This window comes from Heterodontus francisci, chromosome 22, assembly GCF_036365525.1.
Source record: "Heterodontus francisci isolate sHetFra1 chromosome 22, sHetFra1.hap1, whole genome shotgun sequence".
Taxonomy (NCBI): Eukaryota; Metazoa; Chordata; class Chondrichthyes; order Heterodontiformes; family Heterodontidae; genus Heterodontus; species Heterodontus francisci.
Genome location: NC_090392.1, coordinates 61,520,024 through 61,536,652, shown reverse-complemented (window position 1 = coordinate 61,536,652; position 16,629 = coordinate 61,520,024). Strand labels below are relative to the sequence as shown.

General features: G+C 40.5%; 1 protein-coding gene across 6 annotated transcripts in view; it reads left to right on the top strand.

The window, feature by feature from the left end:
* igsf9bb (immunoglobulin superfamily, member 9Bb) overlaps positions 1–16,629 on the top strand; it is a 665,840-nt gene that overhangs the window by 623,847 nt on the left and 25,364 nt on the right. For 5 of the 6 annotated variants that reach the window (XR_010977166.1, XM_068053913.1, XM_068053912.1 and 2 more), the window contains 2 exons: positions 4,939–4,984; positions 5,767–7,437. Coding sequence is in view for 5 of the 6 variants with exons in the window: in XM_068053913.1 (XP_067910014.1) it covers positions 4,939–4,984; positions 5,767–7,437 (1,717 nt within the window). In the remaining variant the exon portion in view is untranslated. Of the gene's footprint in view, positions 1–4,938; positions 4,985–5,766; positions 7,438–15,611; positions 16,266–16,629 lie in introns of those variants that run through there. The other variant, XM_068053915.1, reaches the window with a different exon arrangement.

Below are 16,629 nucleotides of genomic sequence, written 5' to 3'. Positions count from 1 at the left end.
ACAGCTTGACTAGGGGCACGGCAAGTTCTGGAGCACAGGTCTTCAGTACTTTTGCTGGAATGTTGTCAGGGCCCATGGCCTTTGCAGTATCCAATGCCTTCAGTCATTTCTTGATATCCCATGGAGTGAATCAAATTGGCTGAAGACTGGCACCTATGATGCTGGGGACTTCAGGAGGAGGGCAAGATGGATCATCCACTCGGCACCTTTGGCTGAAGATTGTTGCAAATTGTTGCCTTATCTTTTGCACTGATGTGTTGGACTACCCCATCATTGAGGATGGGAATATTTGTGGAGCCACCTCTTCCAGTTAGTTGTTTAATTTTCCACCACCATTCACGCTGGGATGTGACATGTACTGCAGAGCTCAGATCTGATCTGTTGGTTATGGGATCACTTAACTCTTGTCTATCACATGCTGCTTATGCTGTTTGGCATACAAGTAGTCCTGGGTTGTAGCTTCACCAGGTTGACACCTCATTTTGAGATATGCCTGGTGCTGCTCCTGGCATGCCCTCCTGCACTCTTCATTGAGCCAGGGTTGATCCCTGGCTTGATGGTAATGGTAGAGTGGGAGATATGCCAGACATGAGGTTACAGATTGTGGTTGAGTACAATTCTGCTGCTCCTGATGGCCCACAGTGCCTCTTGGATGTCCAGTTTTGCATTGCTACATCTGTTTGAAATCTACCCCATTTCACACGTTGGTAGTACCACATAACACGATGGAGGGTATCCTCAATGTGAAGACGGGACTTCATCTGCACAAAGACTGTGCGATGGTCTCTCCTACCAATACAGTCATGGACAGATGCATTTGCGGCAGGCAGATTGGTGAGGACAAGGTCAAGTATGTTCTTCCCTCTTGTTGGTTCCCTCACCACCTGCCGTAGACCCAGTCTAGCAGCCATGTCCTTTAGGACTCAGCCAGCAGTGGTGCTACCAAGCCACTCTTGGTGATGGACATTGAAGTTCCCCTCCCAGAGAACATTTTGCACCCTTGCCACCCTCAGTGCTTCCTCCAAGTAATGTTCAACATGGAGGAGTACTGATTCATCAGCTGAGGGGGGTGGCAGTGATGGTAATCAGCAGGAGGTTTCCTTGCCCATGAGACTTCATGGGGTATGGAGTCAATGTTGAGGACTCCTAGGGCAACTCTCTCGCGACAGTATACCACTGTGCTGGGTCTGTCCTGCCGATGGGACAGGACATACCTGTGGATGGTGATGGCGGTGTCTGGGACATTGTAAGCTATGATTCGGTGAGTATGACTGTGTCAGGCTGTTGCTTGACTAGTCTGTGGGACAGCTCCCCCAGCTTTGGCACAAGCCCCCAAATGTTAGTAAGGAGGACTTTTCAGGTTGACAGGGCTGGGTTTGCTGTTGTCGTTTCCAGTGCCTAGGTTGGTCCGTCTAGTTTCATTCCTTATCGACTTTGTAGCGGTTTGATACAACTGAGTGGATCTTTAGGCCATTTCAGAGAGCATTTAAGAATCAACCACATTGCTGTGGGTCTGGAGTCACATGTAGGTCAAATCAGGTAAGGACAGCAGATTTCCTTCCCTAAAGGACATTCGTGAACTAGATGGGTTTTTACAACAATCGACAATGGTTTCATGGCCATCATTAGACTAGCTTTTAAATCCAGATTTATTAATTGAATTCAAATTCCACCTTCTGCTGTGGTGGGATTCAAACCCATGTCCTCAGAGCAATTCCCTGGGTCTCTGGGTTACTCGTTCAGTGACAATACCACTACGCCACCGCCTCCCCTATGATAGCTATCGCATATTTTACACTGCCATCTAAAGTCAAAATTACTGCTGCGTCTGGGTCATAGGTGAGGACAAGAAAGGAGAACATTAGTTTTCATTTTGCAGTCTCCAGAGATAAGCAGCCTTCCAACACTGAATGCCCAGCCTTACACATGAAAAATAGTCACGTAAGCAGAACCATATCCTAGCAACAGCCTTTTCTTGAGAATTAAAGAGAAAATTGAAACAAAATATTTATAGGCTTCATTGCAAGCTACATATGGTTCTGTTCTGGGGAGTTGGAGATCAGGGCATAGGGTAGGAAGTATCAAAGTTTATGGGATTGGGTGGAGGGTGGTGTCAGCCAATCGTGGAGTCTGTGAAGAGATTAGTTTTTTGAGCTCGGAGGAAACACTCCTACTCCTCCTGACCCACAAGCAGTGCTGTAAATACTTATCATATAGACCCAGCCCTTCTTTCCTCCTTTTATCTGCCACATTCCCCAAGTCTCAGGAAACTCACCCTGCACGGTTTAAACATAAAAATCCTGTAAAAATGGAGGCAGGCAGTCTCCTTAGAGAATTGTACTGGGCGACCCACCTCCTGAGAGCAGATTGGTTGCCTGCCTCCTGATCTTCCCGCGTTAAAACTATAAGTGGGTGGGTTGGAGGTGGGTTGGGCTCGTGTTTGAGATTTTAAAAATGTTTACCTCCCACCTGCCCTCAGCCCACCCATCCTTGAGGATTAAAATCCCCCTATCCCCAATCTCGTTCAAAGGCACCATAAGAGAGTGTAGGGCACACTAGAGCTTCATGGGGTGGTGTGCTGAATTGGTAATTAAGACACTTGGTTATGGTTATGCAGGCAAATTCTGCATTGCATCGAACAGTTCCTGTGTTCAACTTTCATTGCAAAACCTGGGTACAGAATGAAAAGTATGCTCATCCTCCAACTCTGTCATGTTCAGTGAGCAAGGGAGTTTTCAGTATTTATACCATTCTTTCCCGGTTGCTGTACCGGGTGCTCTACCTTGATTAGCTGTGAGCACTCCTGTTGATCAATTGTTTAGCTAACTGTGGTTTCAACATGTATTCAGATATTAAAAGCAAAATACTGCAGATGCTGGAAATACTCAGCAGGTCTGGCAGCATTTGTGGAGAGAGAAGCAGAGTCCACCCAGGATTATCTCCGAGAAATACAACGTTCCTCGAACTGCTGTTCTTGCCGCATCCTGAGATCCAAACTCAGTGCTATGCACCACCGCATGTACGCACTGGACCTCTCTCTCCAGAAGCCCTGCCCCACCATACCTCAAATCTGTTCTACTCCGCAGTTTCATTTCATCCTGATGAAGAGTCACTGACCTGAAACGTTAACTCTGCTTCTCTCTCCACAGATGCTGCCACACCTGCTGAATATTTCCAGCATTTCTTGTTTGTATTCAGATATTGTTGGGCTTTCAGCAAAAAAAAACATCTTATCAATCAGTTAGCATGTGGTGGGTCCCCTTTGTTTAGGAGGTATGGTTATTTTTCGGTTGGTATTCTTCATTGTGTGTCTAGAATAGATTGGATATTTTTGGGCTTCAGCAAAAACCCATCTCATCAAGTAGTTATCATATAGTGAGCACCCTTTGCTTAGAAGGTGTGGTTATCATGTAGTTTATACCCTTAGAAAAATGAGGCAAGCGGTCGGCCCCCTTTACTTAGAAAGTTAGGGTAAGCCATAGGCCCTCTTTACTTAGGAAGATGAGGTTTTTAACCCTTTGAGTCCTCAGGTTAGATTCCTTCACAATATATATATTTATTTAATGTGGATGATGTGTCTGTTTCAGTGAGGCTGGTTTCATAACTCATGAATGATGAAATCAGAATTAAGTAATATTATAGCTGATGCATTCCCGCTCATTACAGTAACATATTTTGAGCAGGTTAGATAGACAGTTTGCAAGTTCTATTAAAACATGTTTGATTTCTGTTTATTTCCTGCTGCTTGCCAGCTAATATGGTTGACCTGCCATTACCAAATGGAGTACCTGAGTGTTTCGGAGCTAGTTATTCTGCAGTTGCATGTCAATATGATAATAACTGGAAAGTACAGGAGGCAGCAATTAAACTTCAAGATGAAATCCATTTTATTTATTTTTTATAATGTTATACTTTTTTTTCTGTTTGGTGGCGATTTGTGCTCATCAAGTTGAGAGATGTTTGCTCTGAGAAAGAGAACATTCCTGGTTCAGCCTCCCAAGCCAGCTTTTCCAATCATTGTTCTTTTAATGTTGACATTAACCCATTTATTTTAAAGAGGCTAATGCCACTTGGAAAGTGTTGACATCAGTAACTTCCAGAGAGGTTAGATGCAAAAAAAAACTCAACTCTATGCAGTGTGCCTTAACCCCAACCACAAAACAGCACCTTGAAACGCCATGTGGTATTTTCCATTTCTGACTCCAGAAATCCTTGCAGTCTATCTAAATGAGAATGCCCATTTAATGCCAAATTAGTGCCATTTTGTGCTATAGGCCTGCTCCCACTAGGAAGGTGATTGCCCAAATTTATTTCACATAGAAGTCTTGCAGCCAGCAGATGTATCCATCAGCCTGAGCTATATTTAAATGCAAGCACCAGAGATGAATGATGACTGTGCAACTCATTGTGCCACCAGCACTGTCTCCCACATAATCAAGCTTCCAAACCTATTGTTGGAAATGGCCAGCAAAGTGAAGTGCTGCAACAAACACAGCATTGACCTAGCTGCCTCGAGTATTAGAAATTTTAAAAAATCTCTGCCAGCAGAACGAGGCATAACTCAACTAGCTCATTCTTATAAGACCCATTAAAGTAGAGTGTTGTCACATGTTTATCTACTCAGTGAGGTAGATCTGGACTTTATGCAATTGAATAAAAGGAGTGACTGTGGTAGATCGCTGTAAACTCTCCAATGGAAGTAAAAATATTGATAGATGTAAAATGGGCTGACAACTCATTATCCCCCATTTTACACTATCACATAAAGTTAAGACCTATCCATTATATCGTACCATGTGATTTTTCTTTTGTATTTCACTGCAATGTGATAACATTGATGTATCTAAACTATGGTCACAACTGTTGTACAAAAAGTATTTGTAATAAATGGTTTGATTCCCTTCTAGCTGTTTAATGTGCATGCTTGTTCTCCTCTAGATCCACCTCTGTCAATAACACACTGCCGAAAGAGTGTGGAATCCCCGTAAGTAACCAGCCCCTTTTATAGTTCTGTCCATGTTTGTTCATGTGTGATAAATTGAAGTGGTTGATTTGATTCATTTTCTGAGAGATGGTAGCCAGACTGTGGCATTAGACCCATGTCAAACTAACACTAGCCTTCATTTTACAACTGATAAAAGGGAGTAATAAAATGGTCATTCCATAATGATGCCTCTGATTGTGCCGGTTGCAAGTGAACTGAAGTCTGGCAGCCTCAGTTACATAAATCCTTAGATCCTATTAAATTTTATCGAGCAGGGAATAAATCCCTGTATAATTTACAGATTTCCTACAGGATACTGGAGGTTTTGATCTTAATACCTTTAAAAATCATACAGTAGCTTAGTTATGTTTTCATAAACAGATGCCATGTTGGGTAGTTTGGTATGAATCGATATGCGGCACACGTCATTAATTTACCACTGAATGGCTCTGCTATCTTATTGCTGTAATAACACACATTAGTTAGCAGTATTAATCAAATTATAGATTCCCTATTATTTTAAACTATTATTTTCATAAAATTGTTGTTTAACTGATGCTAAAATGTTTCTCAAATGAGGGCTAAGAGCATATTGAAATTTATTCTAACTACCACAACTTCATAAGTGATGACTCATTAAATTGATAGAAAAGATCACTTTTATTAATGAATAACATTAGTGACGGCAGCAATAACTTAAAGGGTTACTTCACTGGACAATAACAAATTTGTAAACGTGCAAGTATACAGGGTTACTGTTGCCTCTGATTTTGGTCTCTCAGATCTTCCTCAGGAAAGGTGAGTCCTGAAAGCGTCAGAACACTGCGAGCTCCATCAGACTCCTCTGAAGATGCCCAAGCCATACATGCCAAGATGATGAGTCCTGGCAGAGAAAGGGAAATGTCCCTGTACAAAAAGACAAAGCGAGCAATAACCAGCAGGAAGTACAGCGTCTCCAAGCATGAGGCTGAGGCTGATGTCACTACCCCCATCGAACTTATCAGCAGAGGCCCTGATGGTCGCTTCATCATGGATCCCACAGAGATGGAGACATCATTGAAGACGAGGAGGATTGAAGGCTTTCCTTTCGCAGAAGAGACAGACACGTATCCCGAGTTCCGGCAATCAGATGAGGAAAACAATGAGACCCTAACTCCAACTGCCATTATAGGCTTGAAGTCTCAGCTCTCACCTCTGTCATCTAGTCAAGAGTCATACTTACAGCCACCAGCATACAGCCCGTCATTCCAGAAAACAGATGAAAGCATGGGAGGCTTAGATACCGGGCTACAGGCCACCGGTCAGACCAGGCGACTTGCTAAAGGTTACCCTCAGAGCCAGTTTTATGGTTATCTCAGCAGTAGTTCTGCAGACCAAGATGGTCAGCCATTTTACATGCCAGATATCAGTCCCCTCAGTTCAGTGATGTCTTCACCTCTATTACTTGCTGAAGGACCTTATGGTCATCCCACTCTCCCTGCGGATCAAGGAGATACTGAAATACAACACTTGGTCACTTCCAGTAGCACTCTGCCTTTGACTCACACGCCAACCACTATGCGGTCTCCTGAACTGTGGAGAAGGAAGGAATTGTCTATCAGCAGCATTGAAAGCTCTCCAGTTATCTTTTCACACCTTCAAGATACACCTGAGAGTACACTGCCAAAGGCTGGTCTTCCAAGGGGTGGCCCCCCTTCCTCACTCCAGGTCCCAGCACCCTACCATAGCGTGCTGCAACTGGAGGCACCAAAGAGTCGGACTGGCAAAGCTCCCAGCAAAACAAGCGGATCGGTCTCTCTCTCTCAAAAACATCCACATCAACCTATGCAACAGAGTCATGGGCAGCTAAAGCATACCAGCCATGGTATAAGTGCACCCACATTGCCTTACACTGAATCAGCCAAACAGGCTGGTCCTAGTGGCACAAGCACATTCAGCCTGGACACCAGGTGGTACGAACCTAGACCCAGGCCCAGACCCAGCCCTAGGCAAGGCAGAAGGACTGAGGCCAGTTTACACCAGGTGGTTCTACAGCCTTCCCGGCTCTCCCCTTTGACTCAGAGTCCTATGAGTTCCCGTCATGCCTCCCCAGAGATTTCATCCCGTCCACGGCCTCGGCCTAGTATGCAGCTCTCCCGTGGCATTTTTCCTGCAGGTATCTCTGTGGAGATGTCTGAAATTGCCCTTCAGCCTCCTGCTGTTGTTAGCTTATCCAGAAGGTCCTCTCCGTCCTCCTCACCAGCACAAAGCAGCACTGCTGGCCAGGGCAGCAGACGAGGAAGCCCCAGTTATAGACCTCACATGGCACTGACACCTTCTACAGGCAGCTACACAGGATCCCTCTCTCCTGCAGCAGATCGCAGCGAGTTTTATAGTCAGATCCCTAGCCAAAGGAGGAGAGGTGAAGACATTCCTCCTTTTGAACACCCACCTTCACACTTATCTACTTCAGGGTAGGTATTTGAAAAAGAATGTTGAACCAGATCAGTTGGAAAGCCAATTTGATTTCTTCCATATGACTAAGTATTGTTGAGTTACTGTGGAATTCCTGTGTTCCAAGATAGACACCTACATCCTATTAAGTGTACATAAGCGTTTTTCAGAAGTTATTTATCATTAAGTCAGTATTTGTTTGCATTCAGTTGAGCAAAGCTGCTGGTGTTAGAAACTGCATCTAGCTCATCCAGTTTTCAAATGGTGGATTGATACCATTCTGCTTTGCTTTTTCACAATTGTGCCCAAAACTTTAATTTGTATTATTATATTGTTCAGCAGACAGGAAGTTCCAGTGCAACATTTACTTCCATTTCTGATTAATTACATGCATATAAACTCACAGGTAGAGTCTTCATTGTGTCAGCTATGAAATATGAGAGCTGAACTTTGCACATCTTTATGAAAAGGTCAGCTTAGATCTATTGATGCCATTTTCACTTCTGAGTCAGCACCTTGTGGGTTCAAACCCCACTCCAGGACTTCAGCACATACACTAGGGTGTTGCTCGACTGCAGAACTGAGGGAATTTGTCAGAGCTGTCAAAGTTAGGATGAAACATTAAACTTAGGGCCTCCATTTATTCATTTTGGTTTCAGTGGATGTTAAAGATCCAGTGGCACTGTCTGAAGAAGCGCTGAATGTCCGTACAGTATCTTGGCCAACATTCATCCCTCAAAATTTTGTTCACCCAAAAAGGATTAATTAGTCATTTGCCTCATCTCTGTAAAAAAAAAACATGGCTGCAGTGCTTGTCTATAAAATAACAGCCACTGCAGTTGAAAGGAATGAATTGTATATGAATGTGATAAGGTGCTATATAAATACAAATCTTTCATTCCACTGAAGTGAATGATTCTCGCATTACATGTACAACACTTAGAAACTAGACATAAAAACATCAGTTCAAGCATTCAAAATATTGTACAATTGTTCATTCCTCAGATGATATAAAAGATGTTCTAAAGCACAGCTCTGCAAAAAAGGATTCAATGGTCCAACCCTGGTCTCCCAGAGCACAGTTTAACGCCATGTAGTTTTTGAGACTAAACTTTTAACCTTGCCTGCTTTTAATTAGGGTGCAAGTACCCTTGAAGTTCAGATGTTTGGAACTTACCCGCTGCAGTTTCCACAGGAGGCTTATGGTTGCTGTTTGATGCAGGATCCTGTTAAATATGTTGGATTATTGTATAGAGGATAAGTAACAACCAAGGCAAGCTATTGGTGGCAGTCCCAGTTGCACACTGCCCACAATTCTCTGTCCCTTCATTTTAATGTGCAGAATAGCATGGGCAGTTAGCAAGTTAGGCTCCTTGCTAATAGTGCACATTCATTAAGTTGGACCTTAATGTCTAGCTGGGAAGGGGAGGGGCTTCCAAAATAGACTTTTGAATAATGTTATGACTACATAACCTTCTAAATTTGGATAAGAATGCAATACAATTGTAAATCATCAGAAGATTATTTGTTGTTAAACCCTTACTCAAAAGCCACGTACACAATATATATCAGGATTTGCTGAATTTTGTTTAATGGAAGAAATGGCACTTAATTGGTTGTACAGACCATAACCGTGCCAATTTGGAACAATGTCGAGTCTTTATTATGGACAATAACATTACCCTGATATTGCAGCAGCAATCGCACGTGGCTCCCATGAAGTTGTATTTTCCCCATGTTATCACAAGTGGTGGGTTACTGTCATTATTTAGATTATAGTCTACATTATAGTCTATTCACAAATGCTAATGATCCTAGAAATTACTGTCTGCCACATTAGCCTAAGAACACCATATACACTCCTATGGCATTCCTCTATCTGCTATTTTAATAAAGGCATTAATTCATTTGTTTAAGTGAAATGGCTCATCTATTATAACAGTGAACATAGAAGTCTCATGCAAATGTGTTATGCATTCTTGCAATATTACTGTAAATAGTCATTTCTAATCTATGATCATACCTGAACCAAACCAAGTCAAATCAATATAAAATATGGTATGAGTGCTTGCAGGAGTCTAAACTATTCTGCTTTATGGATTTATTTTTATAAATCAAAGTATATTTACAAGGATAATCAATCACAAAATTGTATTCAAGAGCCAACCCAATACATTAATACCTTTTCACAGAATAATTGGAGGTGAACAAAAATATCACTCCACTCCACCACAGTGACAAATACTGTGACTTTCCTTTTAGAACTATGACAAATCTGATGTTTACCTGAAATTTTAAATACATGTTTCCACATGAATTCTGTCCCCAATTCCAATATTGTAATTCAGAAGATTTCAGAACATTCAGATAAGAAAGTAAGAAATAAGAGCAGATCATTCGGCCCTTCGAGTCTGCTCTGTCCTTAAATACAATCATGTTTGATCTCCTAGTTTAATTCCATCTTTTCACACAATCCCACATCTCATAATTCCCTGAGTATCCATTAATCTTGTTGTCTTGAATATATTCAACGACTGAGCATCCACAGTCCTCTGGGGTAGTGAGTTCCAAAGATCCAAAGATTTTGAGTGAAGAAATTTTTCCTCATCTTAGTCCTAAATGGCCAACTCCTTATTCTGAGTCTGTGACCCCTAGTTCTAGACTTCTTAGTCAGGGGAAACATCTTCCCAGTATCTACGCTATCAAGCCCCTTAAGAATTTTAGTTTCAATTTGATCACCTCTCATTCTTCTAAATTCCAAGGAACAAAGGCCCAATCTACTCAATCTCTCCTCATTGGACAATTCCCTCATCCCAGGATTCAGTCTAGTGTACCTTCGTTGTACTCCCACCAAGGCTAGTATATCCTTCTTCAGCTAAAGAGACAAAAACTATACATAGTACTCCAGATGTGGTCTCAGCAAGGCCTTATACAATTGCAGCAAGATTTCTTCACTGTTATATTCCAATCCCTTTGTAATAAAGGCTAACATGCCATTTTCTTTCCTAATTGCTTGCTGTACCCACATGTTAACTTTCTCTGATTCATATACAAGGACCCCAAGCCCCTCTGAATACCAACTTTGGAGCTTTTTAAGTTATTGAACTTCTAAAAATGCTGTTAGTGACTTTGGTACCAAGTGAAGTGCTAACCTACAACCAGATGGTCCGATATTTCATTAGGCTTCCAGTCATTCAAGCTTATCTGCCCCATTGATTACAGCCATGCACCTCACCTGCATGAGAAGAAAAAAAGTGACATGGTCTCAATGGACAGAGTAAATATTCTAGTTAAATACTTTCAGTATATAGTTTTTGTGCCAAGATTTCTTTCCTAATCAAGTTTTGCATTATCCCAGTAGGCTCAGATTCTGTTATCTAATCAGAACTAATTGTAGTCAATCCATACCTTCCACCCTGCTAAGTAGGAAAAATTAGAATTCATTTATCCCAAAACAATTTTTTTTTTAATTCTTAAATTTATATCTTCAGTGTTTCTCGGGATGAGTCAATGGATTAATTCTATCCCTAAGAGTCCTTTATATATTGTATTATAATCTATGAAATGGCCTTGAAAGTAATTTTGGAAGATTATCAGCTCTTTGTGTCTATTAATTATTGCTGCTAAAATTTTTAACGATGCATAATGACATTTTAGGGATGAGCAAACTACCCAGGGTTCAAATAATGTATTCATGTTCCACTCAGGCTAATCCCTGCCATAGAACACAAAATAGATCCAAACTGCCAACATCACTGCAGCACCTATAGTATATTCAAACTTTTGTCCTAGAATTTTACACCATGTAACAAGAAGTGTGAATCCGACCTTTGATACCCTGACAAATTTGCGCTATCTCCAATTTCCAGCCTAGTTTTTTCCTCATCCCAGAAAAGTTTATTTATCTCTAATGTATTTGCATCTTCTAAAGTATCACCCATTCACCATTGTACATGCATATATATTTTCATATAATCCATTTTTAAAACTGCAGTGTTCACCTTAAGTGTTTCTTTAAAAAGAAATTTCTATATTGGGTAACAATTGGTATAACTAAAGAACCAGTTGGAGGTGTGAGACAGAAAGTAATTTGAAAAATGTAATATTTATGTTAAAATGACGAACTTATCCTTTTTTTTAACCTGGTGGATTTCTGTCTTTGCCGACTGCTCGGTAGCTGAGAGGCATTGTCTTTCATTTATGAAGCCAAGATTTAAAGGGGCAAAACTCATTCATTTTTGTTCAGTGTTGTAAGAAGTATGCCTACCCTAATATCACTGGATATGTTTTCATATTACGTAATTATGGTTATGCACCATTAATTCAGTCTGTTCTAAGGGCTTCTGACATACTCTGGGTTCAAGTACGATGACAGAATGATAGCCTATTTTATCTGTCAATGTTAAGGTGCTGCTTCAAATAATAGGACCAGGCTGCAAGTAAGTGGCAATGCTTGTTTGTAATGTAATCCACAGGCCAGCTTTGAAAAGAAAATTGAGATTCTAGAGAAGTAGAAGGAGTAAATACAGTTTGGGTTTTTCATAATTTTGTTTTGGGAGGTTATATTGGCAGCTTGTGGCAGAATTATAGTTCCCTATTCCAGCACTAAGCCAAGGTGCCTGGTGAATCAGCAGCTCTCTGGAATACTGCTGACCTTCCTGCTTCAGGCATCAGGTTAAGGGATCGACTCTGTTCCAGTGTCCCATTACTGGTGTGTAATTTTGAAGGCAACCCCACCATAAAGACACCCTGCTTACCTCCCCCTCAAAGAATGTTTCATAATCAAATTTAGTTTGTTCATGCATTATCATTTAGCCTTTAGTTGGTATATAGCTGATCAATCTCTGTGTTTTCAATACTGAGGTTCTCCCTCCCCTCCCCCTAATTTGTTATCTGAAAAGGCAATATTTTTAATTGATGGTGGGTATTTTGGAAGTATCAGTATCCAGGGAAAGTAGGTACTTGCTAATCAGCAATAGATATATTTCTCTAGCTGCCAGATATACCGGGTTCTACGAACATATGAACACACTCTGGTCCATTCAGCCCATCCCACACAATTGTGATACCTTGTGTATCATAATATATACACTCTACAACTCACCTAAAACCATGTGATCTCCTAGGAGAGGCAAGAAACCAGATAAAAACCCAGGCTAATTTTGGGTGGGGTGGGGGGAGTAGATCTGGGAAATTCTTCTGCACCCATTTAGGCAATTGGAACTAGTCCAGGAGGTTACTCTGGCCCTGAATTCCCTGCAGGACCTACCTCTTTTAGGAGTTGATGTCTATCCCAGCCAGAACCTGGTCCACCTCCCACTTGAAGAGAGAGAGCCACTGATATGCTCAGTGAGAATTGCCTGACATTAGCAGGACAAGCCTTCCCCTACAAGAGCCCACATTCTGTTTCCTTACCATAGAATGGTTCTGATGAATGGTGTGCAATAAGACTTGCTATTCTAGATGTTAGATAAGAAACTGACAATGATCTCACAGATCAAACACTATCATCTAGAACAATTTGTTGTCCTACGTGTATATTACTTTTACATTTCTTACCCACAAAATGTTTACCTTGACCTTTAACAGTGGTAGATCAGACATACCAACGTAGTCATTATTTTGGATGCAACTGATTTGCCTCCTTTGTTCACTGCCATAGTAAAAGAAACTAGATTTTCAATCACCTTCATGAAGAACTGAGTGGAAAGCTGCCCCCTTAATGCATTGAACTGTAGCCATAAAGAGAATGCACTTGTCGTTGTTCCCAGAATAGCTGCTTGATGTCAAGTGTGAAGCCTGCTATTGTTGAACTGTCAGTATGGTGTGGCTGGCTGGCCTGAGGCCTGCTGCAGTGCTATGAACAATTATTGTGTTGCTGCTTTCTGTGACTATTTGCTGTGTGCACACCTCCTGCATTATGATAACCTGCTTTTCCATGAATTAGTAAGCAAGAAATGTACAATGGTATACTGAGACAATCAAACATTTCTCTTTAATTTTAAGACATAGCTGAAATAAATAAATAAACTTCCTTACTGGCAAAGAAACTACAGACACTATTTTAATCAGTGATTTCTGTGGTTGACAAGGCATCTGACAGGAGACTAAATCACTTATACTTAATCATCAATACCAATCCAGATAGGGTATACCAGCAGTACAGTCAGAAAGATTACCTGGAACATCGGGAGCCAGAATATTCAGTACAGGTCATCAGAGTTGCCCACATATAGTTTGGGAGATTTATATTTTATAGAAGGCCAGTCGGGAACTTGGGGGCTGGTAGCTGACTTTCTGATGGTAATACCAAGCCTCTGAGGCCCAGTCTACCATGTACGCAGATAAACTACAGAAACAGTAATTGCTTATGAGACTTATGGGCATTTAATCTTAAATAGACAGGTTTTGGTAGTTGCCTTACACTTTCAATTTGCTGGTGTAAATATTGGAGTACTAGTAATGTCAATTTAACTTGCCCTGAACACTGTTAAACCCACTAAGTAGTCGTCTTTAGAGAAATGTCCCATAAGCTGCTATTGCTTGTTCTCAGTAAGGAGGATGTTATGCCAGTTGTTCTGGTTCTTTAAATTTGGGGATGATATTTAGATTTGTTCCCATTTGCTACATATATGGTTACTGCATGTCTGCACCAGCACTTACTATTAAGTGTATGCATTATTTTAGATGTTAAAACACTTGGAGGATGAACTTAAATATGGAAATCCAAATCTTAGCATCAAGAAAGAAAAATGTGTGGGATAGAAGTCCTGAGTTATGCCCACCAATTATAAAACATATTCTCATAAGTCCATATTAATAATACTTTTGCTCAATGTGGCATGTTATTCAGAAATGTCTGAAATAATCTCAATTCAGTCATGGGTTGCATTCAAACGCAAGGCCAAGAGCAATGTCTTATTAAAAGCTGTAAGTGAAGCAGATTTTGGTAATATCTCGTTCATTTCTTAGTGAACTCGAAGCGAAAGGAAAAATCACCCCTTAACATTTTCTTATTGACACTGATCTCCTTACTTAGGTGATGCACAAGCATAGACAAAGTAAAGCATAAAAACCTCACACTAGTTGCAGTAGAAAGGGTGGCAGAATGAGATCTTTCTACTTTGAACTAACAGCAATTTCAGACCAATGCAGGAAACAGTGACCTAGGATTTTGTTTTAACTCCTAAAAAGTACAAAGAGAATTCAGTTGCATTGATGAGCAGATATCTGTTATGAACAATTTTGCAAGTATGAAATCATTAGGAAGCCTAGATGAAGAAGGAAAGCATGCAAATTAAAAATAAATGTAAAAAGTACTCTTAGAACTTTATCAGGGACCTTTGAAAAGTAAACAAGCATATAATTCTGGAGGGACTACAGAAGGACACTGTCTGTGCCTTTAGGTTTGTGATTACACACAGAGATTGTTGATATATCTTCTCTCCTTTAGATAAGAAGGAAATGTCAGCCAAAATTCTTTGCTTTATTATTACTGAGTTGAATTAGTCCTTTGCCACAATATGAGCTCCAGGCCTCATAGCTCAGATCGCCACTCAACCGGAGACAATCGATCAGGCTGTGATAATATGAGTTTGAAGGTTGACATTAATCAATCTTGAAACATTATAACCCAAGGCTGCCTGAAGTCCGCAATCACTGCTTAAGTGTTCCATTTTTCTCTTTTCTCTGTGAACTCTTTTTCAAGTGAGTTGCAGGTAAAATTATCATGTCTTGTCATTGTGCTTGAAAACTCCGTATTGTTTTCCCTAAAAATGATGTGAAATTGTCTTTTCATTTTGTTCAAGATCCTGTTCCATTTCCATTGATGTCAGGTGCAGTGTACACAGAACCCACTGGCATTGTATCTGAATGTCTTCATTCGTTTAATGAATATTCTTCAAATTAAATGGATCATTCAGAGTCTTAACTGCTTTGTTTTTGATTAATCTCAGCTATCACGGCAGTGTTGTTGTGACCAGGTCCTCAACACCTCAATAGGTAAGGGTTGAATCCATGTCTGAAAGGTGGGGGGGACAGCAGGTGGGGCTTTTAAACTCATTTTTCCTTTAAAGGGGAATACAATACTTGGATTGTTCTTTACCTGCCATTTTCCATTTTTGTGTTCATTTTTTTTTCTTTGTTTCCTATGTGATTTCTCCTTAATTTCCAATTGATGAACTCTCTGTCCTAGTCAGCTTCCAGTTGGATGGACAGGAAATGTGTGTGACAAGTTTCTTCTCAACACCAAGTGTAGCTACAGGCTCCCCCTGCTCAAGGTGGGCCTCAAATTGGTCAGTGTTCTTTTTCACTTGTTTTTCCCCTGTCCGGTTTAGCCATTTCACCTGTACTTGTGGTCAGGCATTTCATTAACTGGAGGAAGCATACCTCCTAGATCCTGGGGAACATCAAGAACAAAGAAAAACCACCATAGGTGTAGTTGGCAGATTGGAATGTCAGAGACAACCACACAAGAAATAAATGCCTAGAATCATTGTCCCGTTGTCTGTACTACATTTTCATTTGGTTTAAATCTAATTTTGTGACAGTGATGTGCGACTAATTGGAGAGCTCTTTCACAGCCACAATGGACCGATTAGCCTTTTCTGTGCTATGGTGTTCAATGGACGTTTAATAAAATTGTGTGCCAATGCTGGAAGCTAAATTTAACTATGAACAACATTTGGAAAAATAGTATTATTTTCATTAAACCACAGTGAAAATACTACCAATAAAAATTGAAATATTTCACCAATCACTGACATCCTTTTTTAAAAAATCATCCTGCCATTTAACATTATACTATGTGGTCTACAACATAAATGTGTCAAAATAAGACAGTTCTTTATTCTGGGGTTCAAAATGATAGATTATTAGTGAGTATGTCATAATGAAAATGCAAATAATTTTAAAACGGGATCTACCTACAAGTGTAAATTACATTATAAACAATGCTGCATTTTTGATGTGATATTTGCACAATTCAGTCTCAATTCCTGATGGCATAGAGGAATGGCAGTAATTCCTCAAGACTGTTACGTACTGCCGCTATCGAACTCAATTAAGTACCAAGCAAATGTTGCAAAAAAAAAACTCCTTGCTGTGTTTTTCATTCTGATTTGAAATATTTCAGATGATAATGATATGCTTTCCTCTATTTAAGTTGCTACTTCGAAGTGCCTCCGTTCTTCATGGCATAACTCACTTTTGAT